At 47.6% G+C, this 19,662-nt stretch overlaps 1 protein-coding gene across 1 annotated transcript in view; it reads right to left on the reverse strand.

Annotated features, from left to right (window-relative positions):
• The window catches only part of twsg1a (twisted gastrulation BMP signaling modulator 1a), a 47,919-nt gene that overhangs the window by 14,508 nt on the left and 13,749 nt on the right, over nt 1–19,662 (reverse strand). The window contains exon 2 of the mRNA XM_038810455.1: nt 17,971–18,070. Coding sequence (XP_038666383.1) covers nt 17,971–18,070 — 100 coding nt within the window. The remainder of the gene's footprint in view (nt 1–17,970; nt 18,071–19,662) is intronic.

Raw genomic sequence — 19,662 nt, forward strand, 5'->3', positions numbered from 1 at the left:
AGGGGCTATTGGGTTGCGGGGATGGGGTGGAAGTGAGGGCTTCAGTGGGTTTGGTGCAGACTCGATGGGCCAATTGGCCTCCTTCTGCACTGTATGGTCTATGTTCTAAGAAGCAACAAGTGGCAGTGCTCAGCTTAACTGGATATTCCCCGATGACTAGACAAAGCAAAATAAATTACAGTCACCATACCCGTGGGGGGATAGTGAAAACCATGGTTGAAGATTCAACGAACAACAAGGGTAAGCACAAGGGTAAGCACATTGGACGAATTTGCTCAACAACACAGCAGTAAAGGACGAATTGAACAACTTTAAAGCTATTGTGCTCTGCGCACAGAACAAGAACATACAGAGAATCAATAAACTCAAACTCAAGACTAACAAATATATATATATATATTTTTCTTAAATTTAGAATACCCAATTAATTTTTCCAATTCAGGGGCAATTTAGCATGGCCAATCCACCTAGCCTGCACATCTTTGGGTTGTGAGGGCGAAACCCACGCAAACACGGGGAGAACCTGGGACCTCGGCACCGTGAGGCAGCAGTGCTAGCCACTGTGCCGCGTGCTGCCCAAGACTAACAAATATGACTCAATGAATTAATTGAAATAAGAATGACCTTCTAAGAATCCTGTGAAAAGGACTGGGATAAGTATTAAGAAATTGAAAAATACATTAAAATTATGATCAGTGGGGCAGGAAGGACCCAGAACAGTAAACAAAGAACAAAGAAAAGTCCAGCACAGGAACAGGCCCTTCGGCCCTCCAGGTCTGCGCCGACCATGCTGCCCATCTAAACTAAAATCTTCTACACTTCCGAGGTCCGTATCCCTCTATTCCCATCCTATTCATGTATTTGTCAAGACATCCTTTAAACGTCACTCTCATCCCTGCTTCCACCACCCCCACTAGCAGTGAGTTCCAGGCACCCACTACCCTCTGTGTAAAAAAACTTGTCTCGTACATCTCCTCGAAACCTTGCCCCTCGCACCTTAAACCTATGCCCCCTAATCATTGACCCCTCTAAAAAATCATTTTTCCCCTGGGAAAAAGTCTCTGACTATCCACTTGCCCCTCAGAATTTTATAGATCTCTATCAGGTCGACCCTCAACCTCCTTCATTCGAGTGAGAACAAACCATGTTTATTCAACCTCGCCTCATAGCTAATGCCCTCAATACCAGGCAACATCCTGGTAAATCTCAGTTGACTAGTAGCAGAAATTTTCAAAAGCTCCAAACAAATAAATCACCAGGGCAGATAGAATCAATCCCAGAGATCTCCAGGGAATTAAGAGATATAGGAGACATGGCCCCAAAAATGGCTGTCTATCACTGGACACAGGGGCAATACCCGTACATTAGAATCAGACCAGTGAGGTGCTCCTATTCAAAGCAAAATGGTGAACTACTAGCAGGGACCTACAGATCCATTAGTCTTACTTCTGTTCTGTAGAAAATGATTCTCACCTGAGGAAGGAGCAGTGCTCCGAAAGCTCGTGTTTGAATCAAACCTGTTGGACTTTAACCTGGTGTTGTAAGACTTCTTACTGTGCTCACCCCAGTCCAACGCCGGCATCTCCACATCGTAGAAAATGATGGAATTGATCAGGAATAAACTTGATATGAATGTAACAACAACCTAACGATTGGTAGCCAGCATAGATTCAGAGGGAAAACACTATATCGAAACAAGTCTTTTAACTTTGAGGTGTGGAAAACATTTAGAATAGAATAGAATAGAATAGAACAGTACAGCACAGAACAGGCCCTTCGGCCCTCAATGTTGTGCCGAGCCATGATCACCCTACTCAAACCCACGTATCCACCCTATACCCGTAACCCAACAACCCCCCCTTAACCTTACTTTTATTAGCACACTACGGGCAATTTAGCATGGCCAATCCACCTAACCCGCACATCTTTGGACTGTGGGAGGAAACCGGAGCACCCGGAGCACACAGGGGGAGGACGTGCAGACTCCACACAGACAGTGACCCAGCCGGGAATCGAACCTGGGACCCTGGAGCTGTGAAGCATTTATGCTAACCACCATGCTACCCTGCTGCCCCGAATTTAATAGTATAGATACGGAGACATGATTTCCTCTGGTGGAAGAATCAAGAACAAGGTGTCATTGTCTTAAAAAGAAACCTCGGCCATTCGAGAGTGAAACCAAGACCAATTTCTCCAGAGAGGGTAGTTCACAAACCTTGAAACATCTTGCTCAAAGGTTTGTGGCTGCGGGGACAACGGGAACTTCCAAGACCTAGAGAGATTTTGGTTAGGCAAGTGTATATAGAGGGACCTGGAGCAAAGAGGGTAAACAGAATTGTGGTACAGATCAGCCATGGTTCAACTGAACGGCGGAGCAGGTTCGAGGCGCTGATTGTCCTACATACACTCTTGTTCCTTTTTGAGGATGAGACAGTGAATTTGTGGAAAACCCAATGACGTGTGGTGCTTGGTCTTCCAAAAGACATTTGAGAGAGAAGCAAGGAGTGGGGAGGTGGCAGGTGACTAGAGACAGAAAAACGGAATGAAAGGAAGGGACATTTTTTCAGGTAGCCTTGTAGAAATATCTTCAACTCTAGACCCGCGTACCTTCCTAAAGCAGCTTTTCTCATTATTTTGCTGCTAGGTATGAATTGATTTTGACAAGTTCTGTGCTCTTTATAAAGTCATTTTGTAGAAATCAGTAGAAGCCAAATAGTGCCAAAGGAATTTGGATGAAGGAGTTTGAAAGTTGCTGACTTATGCAGTGGCTAACCATTATTCTGCTAAAGCAAAGGTTCAGCAGGTTTAGGCGTTCACAATTGCAGTAGTGGTTGGTTACAATAATCCAAAACAACACAATCTCCGAATGCTTTTAAAAAATAAATTTAGAGCACCCAATTCTTTTTTTTTTTCAATTAAGGGGCAATTTAGCGTGGCCAATCTACCTAACCTGCACATCTTTGGGTTGTGGGGATGAGACCCACGCAAACACGGGGAGAATGTGAAAACTCCCCATGGACAGTGATCCAGGCTGAGATCAAACTCGGGTCCTTGGCGCTGTGAGGCAGCAGTGCTAACCACTATTCCACCGTGCTGCTCTCTGTCTCTGAATACTGAAGAATAATAAAAATGTTGCCAAAGCTAAGCAACTAGTTGCAAGATCCCTCATCCCCCAACCCCACTTCCCAACAATAGCCAATATTCTCCTCCTCCTTCCACAGCCAATGACTTGTGCTGGGATATAGTTGTACAAATACTCATTGGTTGCCACCGTATTGTTCAAGTGCCCAGTTTTCACTTATGTCTCAACATTGGGTGTTGTACACCCAGTGGCAAGAAAGTCAGTAAACAGCAGCAACCTCTCTCAATTCAACACGTCCAGCATCGATGGGTCAATCATTCAAAACCAGCTCCACTGGGCAGGGAATATCATTCTTATGCCTGACACTGGACTCTCAAAACAACTGGTCTTCTTGGAACTCAGTCATAGCAAAGAGACTCCAGGAGGAGAGTGGAAACGCTTTAGGAATACCCTCAATGCTCCCTGATGTGGTCAAGCAACCCCACAGGCTAACAGGAGTCCCTGACAGGTGACCGACAAAATGTAAAATGTTAATTCAGGATGGCACCGAACACACCGGGAGACTTCTTCTGGAGCACACAGAACAGAAGTCATTCCCGGCTCCGGGTCACTGTCTGTGTCTCACCCCCACAACCCAAAGATGTGCAGGTAGGCAGATCTACCTAGCGTGTTAGCCACGCTAAATTGGCCCTTAAAAATTTTTTTTTAAAAATTCTTTATTCTCCTCCTTTTTCACATTTTCTCCCAAATGTACACCCACCAACAATAATCAATAATCAGTACCAAATATGTCAATCCCCATATCAATAACAACGATCCCAACTTCCCACCAAACCCAAACATCAGGCCGCATATTCACACAAACAAATGACAAAAAGGAATTAGGGATCACCCGTAATCACCATTAACACACATCGCCTCCCTCCCCCCAACCCTCCCACCCACCCCTCCCCAACTAATGTTTGATGTTAGCCAGTTCTTGACAGTACATAATGAATAATGCCCATGAATTGTAGAACCCCTCCATCCTTCCCCTCAGTTCAAACTTAACCTTCTCAAGAGTCAAGAATTCCAACCGCCTGTCCCCCGCCACGCCAGGGCACAGGGTGGAGAGGCTGCTCTCCACCCCAACAGGATCTGCCTTTGGGCGATCAACGAGGCGAAGGCTACAACATCTGCGTCCGCACCGTTTCCAACCCTGGCTGGTCCGACACCCCGAATATGGCCTCCCGGGGCCATACGACCTTTCATATGCATCACTTTAGAAATTACCCTAAAAACCTCCTTCCAGTAATCCTCTAGCCTTGGACAGGACCAAAACACATGAACGTGATTAATAGCCCCCCCCATAACGTTCACACACATCTTCTACTCCTTCAAAGAATCGGCTCATCCTTGCCCTCAGGAGATGCGCTCTGTATACCACCTTCAGCTGTATCAGCCCCAACCTCGCGCACGAGGTGGAGGCATTCACTCTCCGGAGCACCTCACACCAGAACCCCTCCTCCATATCCTCTCCGAACTCTTCCTCCCACTTTGCTTTGATCCCTTCCAGTGGTGCCCTCTCCTCTTCCAAAATAGCTCCGTAAACCACTAACACTACCGCCTTCTCCAGTCCCCCTGTCTTCAGCACCTCCTCCAGCAATGTGAAGGCCAGCTCCACCGGGAAGCTCTGTATCTCCTTTCTGGCAAAGTCTCAAACCTGCATGTATCTAAACATTTCCCCCTGCTCCAGCCCATACTTCACTTCCAGCTCCTTCAATCCTGCAAACCAACCCCCAAGAGTCTTAATCTCCTTCTCCTCCCATTTCCAAAAATTTCCATCCCACTTCCCTGGCTCAAATCTGTGGTTCTCCCGAATCGGCATTTCCGTTGACTTTGTCCCCAACCCAAAATGTTGGTGAAACTGCCTCCAAATTCTCATTGGAGCTATTACTACCGGACTCCCTGAGTATTTCCCCAGGGCTATTGGGAGCGGCGCTGTCGCTAACCCCTTCAATCCCGACCTCCTGCACAAACTCTCCTCCATTCTGACCCACTGGGAATCAACCCCTCTGACCCAGCTCCGCACCTTCTCCACATTCGCCGCCCAGTAGTAATACATCAGGTTCGGAAGACCCAAACCCCCTGCCTGCCTTCCCCTCTGTAGCAGCACCTTTCTAACTCTGCCCACCTTCCCTCCCCATATAAATGAGGTAATCCTTCCCTCAATCTCTCTGAAAAAAACCTTTGGCAGGAAAATCGGCAGGCATTGAAAAATAAACAGAAATCGCGCAACTCGTTCAGTTTAACCACCTGTACCCGACCAGCCAGTGACAGAGGGAGACCATCCCACCTTGCCAGATCAGCTTTCACCCTCCCCACCAAACTAGAAATTTTGTATCTGTGGAGCCCCCCCCACTCCCAAGCAACTTGCACCCCAGGTACCTAAAGTGAGTCCCTTCCCTACGGAATGGCACCCCCCCCCCCAGACACCACAAAATACTCACTCTTGTCTAAATTTAGTTTGTATCCCGAGAAAGAACCAAACACTTGAAGCAGCTCCAATACGCCCCCTATCGGCACACTCGGTTCCGACACGTATAACAGCAAGTCATCGCCATAGAAGGACACCCTATGCTCTATCCCCCCACCACATTATTCCTTTCCATACCTCCGAACTTTGTTTCTGTGGAGAGTTTTCCCCTGATTCCCATCGACTCCAGTTTAGCTAGGGCTACTTGATGCCATACTCGGTCAAATGCTGCCTTAATCTCAAGGGCAGTCACTCTTACCTCACCTCTGGTACACAGCTCTTTTGTCCATGTTTGAATCAAGGTTTTAATGAAGTCAGGAGCTGAGGGACCTGGTGGAACCCAAACTGAGTGTTTGGGAGTAGGTTATTGCTGACCGAGTGCCGTTTGATAACGCTGTTGATGACCTACAGAATACCTACAGTGCAGTAGGAGGCCATTAGGCCCATCAAGTCTGCAACGACCCTCCGAAAGAGAACTCTCCCTAGGCCCAATCCCCCACCCTATCCCTTTATCCCCATGCATTGATCATGGCCAATCCACCTAACCTGCACATCTTTGGACAGTGGGAGGAAATGGAACATCCGGAGGAAACCATTTTCCATCTTGCTGGGTAGATGCTAGTGTTGTGGCTGCACTGGAACAGCTTGGCTAGGAGAACAGCAAGTTCTGGAGCACAAGTCTCCAATACTATTGCTGGAATATTGTCAGGGCCCATAGCCTTTGCAGTATTCAGTACCTTCAGCCATTTCTTGATATCACATAGAATGAATCGTATTGTCTGAAGACTGATGTCTGTGATGCTGGCGACTTCCGGAGGAAACCCTGATCGATCATCCAGTCGGCACTTCTGGCTGAAGTTTATTGCGAATGCTTCAGCCGTATCATTTGCACAGATGTGCTGGGCTCCTCCATCATTGAGGATGGGGATATTTGTGGAGCCTCCTTCTCCACTGAGTTGTTTAATTGTCCACCACCATTCATGGCTGCATGTGGCAGGACGACAGAGCTTAGATCTGATCCGTTGGTTGTGGGGTCGCTTAGCTCAGTCTATTACTTGCTGCTTGACACACAAGTAGTCCTGCGTTGGCACTTCACCAGGTTGACACCTCATTTTTAGGAATGTCTGGTGTTGCTCCTGGAATGCCCTCTTGCACTCTTCATTGAACCAGAGTTGATCCCTGGCTTGGTGGTAATGGTAGAGTGGGGGACATGTCAGTCCTTGAGGTTACAGTTTTTTGGTTGAGTACAATTCTGCTGCTGCTGTTGGTCCACAGCGCCTCATGGATGCCCAATCTTGCGTTGCTAGATCTGTTCGAAGTATATCTCATTTAGCACGGTGGTAGTGCCACACAACACAGTAGCATTGAGGATAGCACAATTGCTTCACAGCTCCAGGGTCCCAGGTTCGATTCCAGCTTGGGTCACTGTCTGTGCAGAGTCTGCACATCCTCCCAGCGTGTGCGTGGGTTTCCTCAGGGTGCTCCGGTTTCCTCCCACAGTCCAAAGATGTGCAGGTTAGGTGGATTGGACATTCTAAATTGCCCTTAGTGTCCAAAATTGCCCTTAATGTTGGGTGGGGTTACTGAGTTATGGGGATAGGGTGGAGGTATTGACCTTGGGTAGGGTGCTCTTTCCAAGAGCCGGTACAGACTCGATGGACCAAATGGCCTCCTTCTGCACTGTAAATTCTATGATGAACACATTTAAGGGTATCCTCAATTTGAAGACGGGACTTTGTCTCCACAAGGACTGTGAGGTGGTCACTTCTAACAATACGGTCAGGGCAGATGCATCTGCGGCAGGCACGTTGTATACCAAAGGTTGTTCCTTTGTAGCAATTGATTACAATTGGTTGAATGGCTTGCTAGACCATTTCAGAGTCAACCACATTGTTGTGGACCTGTATGTCAGACCAAGTAAGGAAGGCAGATTCTCCTCCCGAAAGGACATTATTGATAATCGACAATTGTTTCATGGTTATCATTAGACTTTTATTTCCAGATGTTTTATTGAGTTTTTAAACATGGAACCTGCATCCCTAGAGCATTATTATGGGTCTCTGGATTACCAGTCAAGCATCAATACCACTGCTCCACCACCTCCCAGGAATTAGTGTTGGGATCCTTGCTCTTCCTAATATATAGACTGTGGTGCTCAGAACATAATTTCAAAATTTGCGAATGATGCAAAGATAGGAAATATCATCAACAGTGAAGAGGATAGTCTTGAACTTCAAAAGGACATGGATATGGCAGACAAGTGTCAGATGAAGTCAATGCAGAGAAGTGTGAGGTGATTAATTTTGGCAGGAAGCGTATGGAGAGACAGTATAAATAAACAGACAAACTCTAAAGGAGGCATAGTAACAGAGAGACCTTGGTGTATATGTATGCAAGTCATTGAAGATGGCAGGGCAGATTGAGAGTACAGTTAACAAAGCATACAGTATCTTAGGTTTTATTAATAGAGACATTGAGTACAAGAATAAGGAGGTCATGACTTCCATTGAAGGCCATGGTGTGAATGGTCACACATTTGGTGGTTCCTGCTCGTGGTGGAATTTTGCCCGGCTAATGGGTGGATCTTTTGATTTAAAAAGGTGCAGGAGGGGTGATAAGAGAGTGTCCAACCGGTGGATGGATTTGTGGACAAGAAGTGGCCGAAAAGAAGGGAACAGTTGGTGAAAGCTGGAGTGGTGCCTGCGACACAGGAGAAGATGGCGGAGGATCAGAGATCGGCCCTACCCACTCAGTGGTCGATGGAGCAGCTGATGGGCTTCCTTAACCAAAGTTCACCCAGCAGAGTAAGGAGAATTTGGAGGACCTGGCTAGGGTGGTGAACCCGATAAAGGCGGGGATCGACCGCATGGAGATGAGGCTGGAGGCCCAGAGCCAGGTGATCCAGAAGGTGGAGGAGACGGTGGGGGAGCATGAGATGCAGCTTGCCTCGATGGCAGCGGATATGGGGTTGCTGTGGGATCAGCAGAGGCGGCTGCAGGAGAAAGTGGAGGACCTGGAGAATCGGCCTCGCTGGCAGAACTTGAGGGGTTCGTGAAGGGGAGGCATCTGGCGGCTAAAATCAGGAGGCTGCAGGGCTGCATCGGGGGAAGAGGCTGGGATGTTCACTCTCTCCACTGCTTTTTGCCTTGCCAATAGAACCATTGGCGATGCCGCTGAGAGCGTCGAGGACTGGCAGGGGTTTGTACTGGGGGGGGGGGGGGTTGGAGCACAGGGTCTGGCTTTACGCGGACAATCTGTTACTGTACATTTTGGACCCGTTGAGAGGGGGGGGGGGGGGTTGAAGTTGGGGGATTATGGGGATCCAGGAGGAATTTGGCCATGGTGGCTGGGTTTTGTTGTTGGTTTGGTGGGTGGTTGCTTATTTTGTTAAAATTTATAAGACAAATGCCTTAATAAAATATTTTTCAAAAAAAAAAGAACAAGGAGGTCATGTTGAACTCATACAAGAAAGTCAGGCCTTATCTGGAGGACTGCATCCAATTCTGGGCATCATGCTCGAGAATGGGACTAAGTAGAATGCCCCTCAGAGAGATAGTGCAAGTTCAATGGGCCAAATGGCCTCTTTCTACATTATAAAGATTCTGTCTTATTTACAGATGTCACAGTGGGCGATTTCATGATGATCTACAATTTTCAAGATTAATGTTTTCCAATATCTACAAAAAAATTGAAACTGAATCAATCAGAATATTTTTAAATTTGCAAAGTAGTTTTTAAAAAACCGAACATGTTTAACTTTGATCCAGCAGTGCTCCTGCAGCCTGTACTACATTATAATGACACAACTGGAATGGAATCCTGACTGGCCCAATCATCCTGAAGGCTTCAATCAATTGTAAGTGTCAGCGGAACCCAAAGTTTAAATTACAGCTTTCAACTCCTTTCTTCGTATCTGTTGTTTTACAGAAACTATGCTGTTTTTGTATGAACATTAGTAAGGGGTAAAATGCACCTTTGCAAAATGACGTCACAAGTGGATCGTGTGCAGCAAGGAGCACTTCAGGAATTCGTGGCAAGATACGGAAGAATAGGTGCGGATTTGTTTATGTTCTGAAGCTTTACTTATACACCGCTGCAAATTTTGGGTCTACATTTGATATGCATTTCAGCTCAGCACCAGCAGCCAGTCCTGCAAACAGTCTCCATCTCCCTGAAGGTCAGGAATTGATCTTTACTGCCCAACAACTGTCACAGTCCCTAATGCAGGAGATGCAACAATTAAACCGCCCATTATCACACACATTCACCAGATGCTTTCCATCTGTTCAGATAGGTATAAAATCCCGGGGCTTACCAGTGACCAGAAACTGAACTGGACTAACCATATAAATACTGTGGCTACAAGAGCAGATCACAGGCTGGGAATTCTGTGGTGAGTAACTCAAGTCCTGACTCCCCCAAAGTCTGTCCACCATCTGAAGGCAAAAGTCAGGAGTGTGATGGAACACTCTCCACTTGCCTGGATGAGTGCAGCTCCAACAACACTCAAGAAGCTCCGCGCCATCCAGGACAAAGCAGCCGGCTTGATTGGCACCGTATCAACAAATATTCACTTCCTCCATCACCGACGTAAAATAGCAGCCATGTGTATGTACCACCTACAAGATGTTCGGCAGGAACTCACCAAGGCACCTCGGACATAACCTTCCAAACCCACGACCACTGGCATCTTGAAGGGCAAGAGCAGCAGATACCTGGGAACCCCACCCCCTGGAGGTTCCCCTCCACGTCACTCACTATCCTGACTTGGAAATATATCGCTGTCCTTCACTGTCGCTGGGTCAATAGCCTGGACTTCCTCCCTAACAGCACTGTGGGTTTACCTACACAGGGATCGCAGCAGGTCAAGGCGGCTGCTCACCACCACCTTCTCAAGGGCAATTAGGGATGGACAATAAATGCTGACCCAGCAGGCAACACCCACATCCCATGAATGAATAAATAGTAAACAAAGAAAGCTGGCAAATACTGGTCGTCCAGCCCAACGTTGGTTATGGAGAAAATATCCCAAGACAAAATTAATTGATGTTTGGACACGTATAGACTAATAAATGAGAGCCAACACAGATCAAATAAGGCAAATTGTGTTTGATTAAATTGATCAGGTTATTTGATGAAGTTGCAGAGGGGGTTAATGAGGGTAGAGTAGTTTGCATTTGGACTTCTTTTTAAAATTGTAACTTGTGGAATCAAAGGGCTGAGGCTGCATGTCTAGGAAACAGGCTAAGGAACAGAAACCAGAGTGTAATGCTGGATGGTTTTTTGCAGAATGAAGCAGGGATGACAGGGGTCGCTATTAGATTCATTGCTCTTTTTATGGCCTGGCTTTGGGTATAGGGTGTATATTTTCAAAGTTTGCAGATGGTACAAAACTTGGTTACGTAGTAAACATCAAGGGCGACAGGAAGATTTCAGATATAGATTACTGCAAAGGGAAGACACATGAAAGTTGAAATTTAACACATAGAAATGTGAAGTGAATCACTTTGGCATAAATACTGAGGAAAGACAATATGACCTAAATTATTTAATTTGAAAGCGGGGGAAGGAACAGAGAGATCTGCGGATGTATGTTCACAAATCTTTGAAGGGTGCCGGACATGGTGAGAAGGTTATTAAATGCATACAGGATCCTTGGCTTCATTAATAGAGTGCGAAAGCAAGGAAGTTAGGCTAAACCTAGATTGAAGAAAACATTTGCTGGAGCCCAGCTGAAGCACCATGTCCAATTTGGAGAACCAAATTATAGAACATAGAACAGTACAGCATAGTACAGGCCCTTCGGCCCACAATGTTGTGTTGACCATTTACCCTAATCTAAGATCAACCTAACCTACACCCCTTCAATTTACTGCTGTCCATGTGCCTGTCCAAGAGTCGCTTAAATGTCCCTAATGACTCGGACTCCACCAGCTCCGCTGGAGTTGTAGGAAGGATGTCAAGGCCTTGGAGAAGGTGCAGAGGAGATTCACTGGAGTGGTGCCAGAAATTAGGGATTTCAGTCTGCCTGGAGAAGCTGGGATTGCTCTCTTTAGCATGGACAAGGTTAAGAGGAGATTTGATAGAAGTGTGCAAAATCAGGAAGTGTTTTGAGTCAGTAAAGAAGCAGAAGCGGCAGAAAGCTTAGCAACCTGCGGGCAGGAATTTAAAGTAACTGGCAAAAGAACCAGATGTGACCCAGGAGACATTTGGAGGAGGGAAAAAAACAAATTATTAGGATCTGGAATGCATAACTTGAAAGGGTGTTTGGACCAGGTTCCATTGTAGCTTTCAAAAGAGGATTGGATACATTCTTAAATGGAGGAAATGCACAGGGAAGCCTGTGGGATTAATTGGATAACACTGCCAAGCAGCTAGCACAAAGTACCATGGGCCAAAAGGCTTCCTTCAATGCTGCATCATTCTATGATTCTCCTTAATTTCCTGAAGGCAGACTGATTATATTGGCCTGGTTCTCTTGAATATTAAGCAAAACAGAGACAGCCTAATCCCATAGTGCGCATGTGGTACCAGGGGTCTCTGAACTGACTGTGGATAACAGCAGTAGTTGTGAGCAATTCACCATTGTGATTTTTCTTCTTTGATAATAATACTAGTGTCACAAGTGGGCTTACATTAACACTGCAATGAAGTGACTGTGAAAAGCCCCTAGTTGCCACATTCCGGCACCTGTTCGGGTACACAGAGGGAGAATTCAGAACGTCCAATTCACCTAACAGCACGTCTTTCGGGATTTGTGGGAGGAAGCTGGAGCACCCGGAGGAAACCCACGCAGACACGGGGAGAACGTGCAGACTCCGCACAGACAGTGACCCAAACTGGGAATCGAACCTGGGACCCTGGCGCAGTGAAGCAACGGTGCTAACCACTGTGCTACCTGAGTGAGAGAACCTGCATTATTTCAGCTCAATTGTCTCTTAAAGGCCTGATAAGGTTAGTATCTTGCCATAAACAAGCAGTTAACTAGACCTCCTCATTTAAGATTTTTCCAGTTCATCCCCAGGGACAGTGTGGTGAAAATACTCAGCTACCTCACTGATATATTGGATATTGTGAAAACAATTATGCTGCAACGAATGTGTTACAGGATGAACATGCATGATTGCTATGCCAACATGGAAGCGCATTCCCTTTTTTTTCTTTTTTTATAAATTGAGAGTACCCAATTATTTTTTCCAATTAAGGGGCAATTTAGTGTGGCCAATCCGCCTATCCAACACATCTTTGGGTTGTAGGGGTGAAACCCACGCAGACACGGGGAGAACGTGCAAACTCCATGTGGACAGTGACCCAGGGCTGGGATTCGAACCCAGGTCCTCAACGTCGTAGGCAGCAATGCTAACCACAGTGCCACCGTGCTGCTCTTGGAAGCGCATTGCTGACCACTATCCAATGCCCATGTACACAACAGATTGACTGTGATATTTGGTTTAATAGCCTGCTGCCATTCACTCCTATCTAAGGTTGGTACTTGATCCTGACAATGCAGACATGTTTCAGCAAGGAAGACCAGCAAGGCAGGAAGAGGGATTGCATCCGTCATTACTCTCCCCGAACAGGTGCTGGAATGTGGCGACTAGGGGCTTTTCACAGTAACTTCATTTGAAGCTTACTCGTGACAATAAGCGATTTTCATTTCATTTAATTTCCAAAGGCTCAGCTAGTAAGTGTGCATCATTCAATATACATAACTGAGCCATACACATCAGAAAATCCCAATTGGTTTGTTTGGAGCCCATTGATATTAAGCAGGTAGCAATGTGATGTTTACTGCATTTGGCCAAATGTGCTACCAAAGAGCCCTGGTAAGACTAGAGTGGAGAGTGTTCACGGTACAAGTCTCCAGTAGTTTGAGTCACATTTGATGCAAAGGTCAAGCTGATTGTGGTTGTGAAAGGCTTATACTCAGGACGTCACAGCAGGAGTTCCTCTGGGCAGCGTCCAATGCCTAACCATCCACAGCTGTTTCATCAAAGACCTCCCCGCATTACAAGATCAGGAGTGGGGATGTTTTCTAAGATCGCTTAAAGTACAGTACCATTTGCAACTCCTAAAGCAGTCCATGCCCACATGCAGTAAGAACTTCTCAACATTCAGGCTTGGGTTAACAAGTAACATTTGCGCGACACAAGTGCCAGGCAATTATCATCTCCAACAAGAGAACCAAACGTTGACATTCAAAGGCAATGCAGTCAACAGTCTAGAGTAGCCATTCACCAGAAAATGAATACCACCAGCCTCAGGAAAGCTGTGGTGACAAAATCAGGTCAGAGGCAGGACTCTCTCTGATGAGTAAGTCACCTCCTAACTCCCCAAAGCCTCCGTCCCACTTGAAAGGCACAAGTCATGTATCATAGTTCTTTCATTGCCACTGGGTTAAAATTCTAGAGCTTCCTACTCAACATTGTGGGAATATCTTCACTGTACAGATTGTAGCGGTTCAAGGCGGCGTTTTACTACCATCTTCAAGGTCAAGTAAGGATGAGTGCCTTGCATTTGATGCCTGCCTCCTAGGAACTAATTAAAATAAATTGACCTCAGATTGCTGGGCAAGGGAGGAGAAGGGAGCACACTGCTTAACTGCTGAGTGTTAAGTGGTGACATCTACTGGGAAATGCAAGCCTGGGCACGAGGCAGAAACAGGAGGAAGTTCAGCTGTGATACACATCATGGTTGAATAGTTTGTCAAGACTCATACCATGAACAATGTTTATAGAACTCAGTTATGCTGGAGGAGAGACCACCAGACACGGTTTGTGTTCTGATTACAGTCATGTTGTTTTATAAATATTCCACTGATCTAATTTTTGAATTAGATTAATATTTAAGATTCTTTCTACAATGAGGTCCATTAGGAGAAGCAGCTACTTCTGAAAAAGTGCCAAATGGAGCTCACAAAAGGCACATCAAATTAGGGATTAACTGGTCAACTGGTTCCTGGTGTAAGTGCACAATAAGACAAAAACAAACTTATTGAGCTAATCAACAGCAACAGGAAATGCTGAGTAAACTGTGGCTTCACTGAGCTTAACTACGTTGACTATACTGCGGAATGCTGTTTTGAGATAATCAGCCAAAGATTAAAATTCCTCACAAAGAGGGAAGACAATGGCCAGGATCATCCGGCCCCTCCCCTGCGGAATAGTCAGGATCATCCGGCCCCTCCCCTGTGGAATGGTCAGGATCATCCGGCCCCTCCACTGCGGAATGGTCAGGATCATCCGGCCCCTCCCCTGTGGAATGGTCAGGATCATCCGGCCCCTCCCCTACGGAATGGTCAGGATCATCCGGCCCCTCCCCTGCAGAATGATCAGGATCTTCTGGCCCCATCCCAGGCGGAAAGGTCAGGATCATCCGGCCCCTCTCCTGCGGAATGATCAGGATCATCCAGCCCCTCCCCTGCGGAATGGTCAGGATCATCCGGCCCCACCCCTGCGGAATGGTCAGGATCATCCGGCCCCACCCCTGCGGAATGGTCAGGATCATCCGGCCCCACCCCTGCGGAATGGTCAGGATCATCCGGCCCCATCCCAGGCGGAATGGTCAGGATCATCCTGCCCCTCCCCTGCGGAATGGTCAGGATCATCCGGCCCCACCCCTGCGGAATGGTCAGGATCATCCGGCCCCATCCCAGTCGGAATGGTCAGGATCATCCTGCCCCTCCCCTGCGGAATGGTCAGGATCATCCGGCCCCTGCCCTGCGGAATGGTCAGGATCATCCGGCCCCTCCCCTGCGGAATGGTCAGGATCATCCGGCCCCACCCCAGCGGAATGGTCAGGATCATCCGGCCCCATCCCAGGCGGAATGGTCAGGATCATCCAGCCCCTCCCCTGCGGAATGGTCAGGATCATCCGGCCCCTCCCCTGCGGAATGGTCAGGATCATCCGGCCCCTCCCCTGCGGAATGGTCAGGATCATCCGGCCCCTCCCCTGCGGAATGGTCAGGATCTTCCTGCCCCATCCCCTACAGAATGGTCAGGATCATCCAGCCCCTCCCCTGTGGAATGGCCAGGAGCATCCGGCCCCACACCTGCGGAATGGTCAGGATCATCCGGCCCCTCCCCTGCGGAATGGTCAGGATCATCCGGCACCATCCCCTACAGAATGGTCAGGATCTTCCCGCCCCTCCCCTGCAGAATGGTCAGGATCTTCTGGCCCCTCCCCTGCAGAATGGTCAGGACATACTGACCCCTCCCCTGCGGAATGGTCAGGATCATCCGGCCCCTCCCCTGCGAATGGTCAGGATCATCCGGCCCCTCCCCTACAGAATGGTCAGGATCATCCGGCCCCTCCCCTACAGAATGGTCAGGATCATCCGGCCCCTCCCCTACAGAATGGTCAGGATCATCCGGCCCCTCCCCTACAGAATGGTCAGGATCATCCGGCCCCTCCCCTACAGAATGGTCAGGATCTTCCCGCCCCTCCCCTGCAGAATGGCCAGGACATTCTGACCCCACCCCTGCGGAATGGTCAGGATCATCCAGCCCCTCCCCTGTGGAATGGTCAGGATCTTCTGGCCCCTCCCCTGCAGAATGGCCAGGACATTCTGACCCCTCCCCTGTGGAATGGTCAGGATCATCCGGCCCCTCCCCTGTGGAATGGTCAGGATCTTCCGGCCCCATCCTAGGCGGAATGGTCAGGATCATCCGGCCCCTCCCCTGCGAATGGTCAGGATCATCCGGCCCCTCCCCTGCGGAATGGTCAGGATCATCCGGCCCCTCCCCTGCGGAATGGTCAGGATCTTCCGGCCCCATCCCTGCAGAATGGTCAGGATCATCCGGCCCCTCCCCTGCAGAATGCCCAGGATCATCCAGCCCCTCCCCTGTGGAATGGTCAGGATCACCCAGCCCCTCCCCTGCAGAATGGACAGGACATTCTGACCCCTCCCCTGTGGAATGGTCAGGATCATCCGGCCCCTCCCCTGCAGAATGGTCAGGATCATCCGGCCCCTCCCCTGCAGAATGCCCAGGATCATCCAGCCCCTCCCCTGTGGAATGGCCAGGATAATCCGGCCCCTCCCCTGCAGAATGCCCAGGATCATCCAGCCCCTCCCCTGTGGAATGGTCAGGATCATCCGGCCCCTCCCCTGCGGAATGGTCAGGATCTTCCTGCCCCATCCCCTGCGGAATGGTCAGGATCTTCCTGCCCGTCCCCTGCGGAATGGTCAGGATATTCCGGCCCCTCCCCTGCAGTCTCTTCCAGCAGTGAAAGCTGTTGACCATTGGCTGCCAGCGGTGTGTACAGGCCCCACCCACATCTACAGCATTGTGTGGCTGACCCATCGCTCCGGCGGGGAAGCCACCAGGGAAGGCGAGTCACTTTCGGCGAGACCGGCAGATTCCACCGGTGGGAAGGGTCGGAAAATTCTGCCCTTTTGTGTCTGGATTGGTCAAAATATCAGAAGAGTAAAGATTTAGAACAAATTAAAGGGGAATAAGTGAAAAGTCATGAAAGATATTCAAAAAATAAAAGAATTTATGAAATAGGAGCTGGATTTGGGCCTGTTTGGCCCTTCAAGCCCACTCCTCAATTCAGCAAGATGATTTCTGAACTAAATCTCATCTCGCTGTACTGTCCCCATACATCTAATTCCCTTGATGCCCAAAAATCTACCGACCTTTGTCCTGATTACACATTGAATCCTATCAAATACCGTGGAATATAGTATTCCAGGTAGCCAATATTGGGATAGAGCTCAGAAAATTTGCTCTTCCCCAACTTGTGCATCCTTTCCACAAGCAGCAGTGTGATTGATCCTCCCTCAAATACACAACAAAATGCACAATGCCTGAAAATTGTGTATCTGAATATCATCCTAAATTAAAGAATGGTTTAGCACTGCTGCCTCACGACGCTGAGGTCCCAGGTTTGACCCCGGCTCTGGGTCACTGTCCGCGTGGAGTTTGCACATTCTCCCCGTGTTTGCGTGGGTTTCGACTCCACAATTCCAAAGATGTGCAGGGTGGGTGGATTGGCCACGCTAAATTGCTCCTTAATTGGGAAAAAATGAATTGGGTACCCCAAATTTATTTTAAAAAACAAATTAAAGAATGGTTCCATACACATTTAAACATCTACATTTTAAGCATCACTTCTCGAGATGGATAATGAAATGTTGGTCACTAAATAGCCACAAACCTTGGACAAATCAAAGTCACGTACTTATTAAGGAAATTAAGCACATTTGAAATTCAATGCAGGGAATGCCAAGATAAATCTAAACGAGCTGCAATTATTGTTAAATCAACATTGTATGTTTCTTATTCTTTTACAATTTCAATTCAAAAAGCACAGCTTCAAATATCAATCTAAGAAATTCCGAAATGCCCCTGGGAGGCAAGAGAAAACTCACCCACACAGTCGCAGCACTCGTCCCACAGAGTACCCAAGCAAAGCATGCATTCCTTGCAACACGAGCAGTTCCCATCTATAGGGCGGCACTGACACAGCTCCTGCAAAAAAAACAAACATGCATTATTACAACAGATGAACATCCAAAAACAAAACTATGAGGTTGTGTAAAGGCTTGGGTGAGCATCTGTCATTCAAACATTCTGCTTCAGTGTACCGTATGAAAGAGGAGAACATGTTGAGGTCATTACAGATTCATCTCTGCTGGCTGAGGGAGTTTTGGCCAATTGACCTGAAATTCGCAAATGTTTGGCTATCTGTAAACTAAACCTACTCAGTAATTCACCTAAATTGGTCTTGGTGCCAATTTAGGCCAGTTTCCTACATGGAGTACCTGAGTAGTGGCCTTTAAAGGAACGATTCACAGCTAAACAAGATAACTGTGCTTCTGAACTGTGACTACCTAAATACCTTTCAACTCATTTGAAAGGTGCCTGGATGGGCTCCTCAAGTGCCAGAATCTGCAGGGCTGCGGTCCAAATGTTGGAGAGTTGGATTAGGCTGGGAGGCTTGTTTGGCAACCAGTACATACACGATGTGTGCTGTAAACTTTCTTTGATTCTATAACGGTTTTCATCTCTCCAAGCTTAGCTAAATTTGAAACTGCTCTTGAACGTTACAATTTTCAAAGATGTCAGGAATCAGCTTCACCACTTGTTAAAATGTAAAGATAGCAGGTTTCTGCAATTGTATAGTGCAGTGGTCTGGCCACACCTGGAGTGTTGTGTGCAGTTTGGTGTCCTTAGCTGAGGAAGGATGTTCTTGCTATGGAGGGAGTGAAGCAAAGGTTTACCAGGCTGATTCCTGGGATAGTGGGACTAGCATATGAGGAGAGACTGAGTCGGTTAGAATTCTATTCATTGGGCAGCACGGTGGCCTAGTGGTTAGCACAACCGCCTCATGGCGCTGAGGTCCCAGGTTCGATCCCGGCTCTGGGTCACTGTCCGTGTGGAGTTTGCACGTTCTCCCCGTGTCTGCGTGGGTTTCGCCCCCACAACCCAAAAACAAAATGTGCAGAGTAGGTGGATTGGCCACGCTAAATTGCCCCTTAATTGGAAAAAATAATTGGCTAATCTAAATTTATAAAAAAAAGAATTCTATTCATTGGAGTTTGAAAGAGCGAGAGGGGGCGGCACGTGGCGCAGTGGTTAGCCTGGGACCACGGCGCTGAGGACCTGGGTTCGAATCCTGGCCCTGGGTCACTGTCCGTGTGGAGTTTGCACATTCTCCCCGTGTCTGCGTGGGTTTCACCCCCACAACCCAAAGATGTGCAGGTTAGGTGGATTGGTCACGTTAAATTGCCCCTTAATTGGAAAAAAATAATTGGGTACTCTAAAATTAAAAAAGTGTGAGAGGGGATCGCATAGACACATACAAAATTCTAACATGATTAGACAGGGTAGATTCAGAAATAATGTCCCCGATGGTGGGGGGAATCCAGAACTAGGGGTTACAGTTTGAGGATAAGGGGTAAACCTTTTAGGATTGAGGCGAGGAGAAATTTTCCATCCAGAAAGTGGCGAATCTGTGGAATTCGCTACCACAGAAAGTAGTTGAGGCCAAACATCGTGTAATTTCAAGAAGGAATTAGATATAGCTCTTGGGGCTAAAGGGATCAAGAGATATGGGGGGG

Source organism: Scyliorhinus canicula, chromosome 10 (assembly GCF_902713615.1).
Source record: "Scyliorhinus canicula chromosome 10, sScyCan1.1, whole genome shotgun sequence".
In the NCBI taxonomy this organism is placed as follows: domain Eukaryota; kingdom Metazoa; phylum Chordata; class Chondrichthyes; order Carcharhiniformes; family Scyliorhinidae; genus Scyliorhinus; species Scyliorhinus canicula.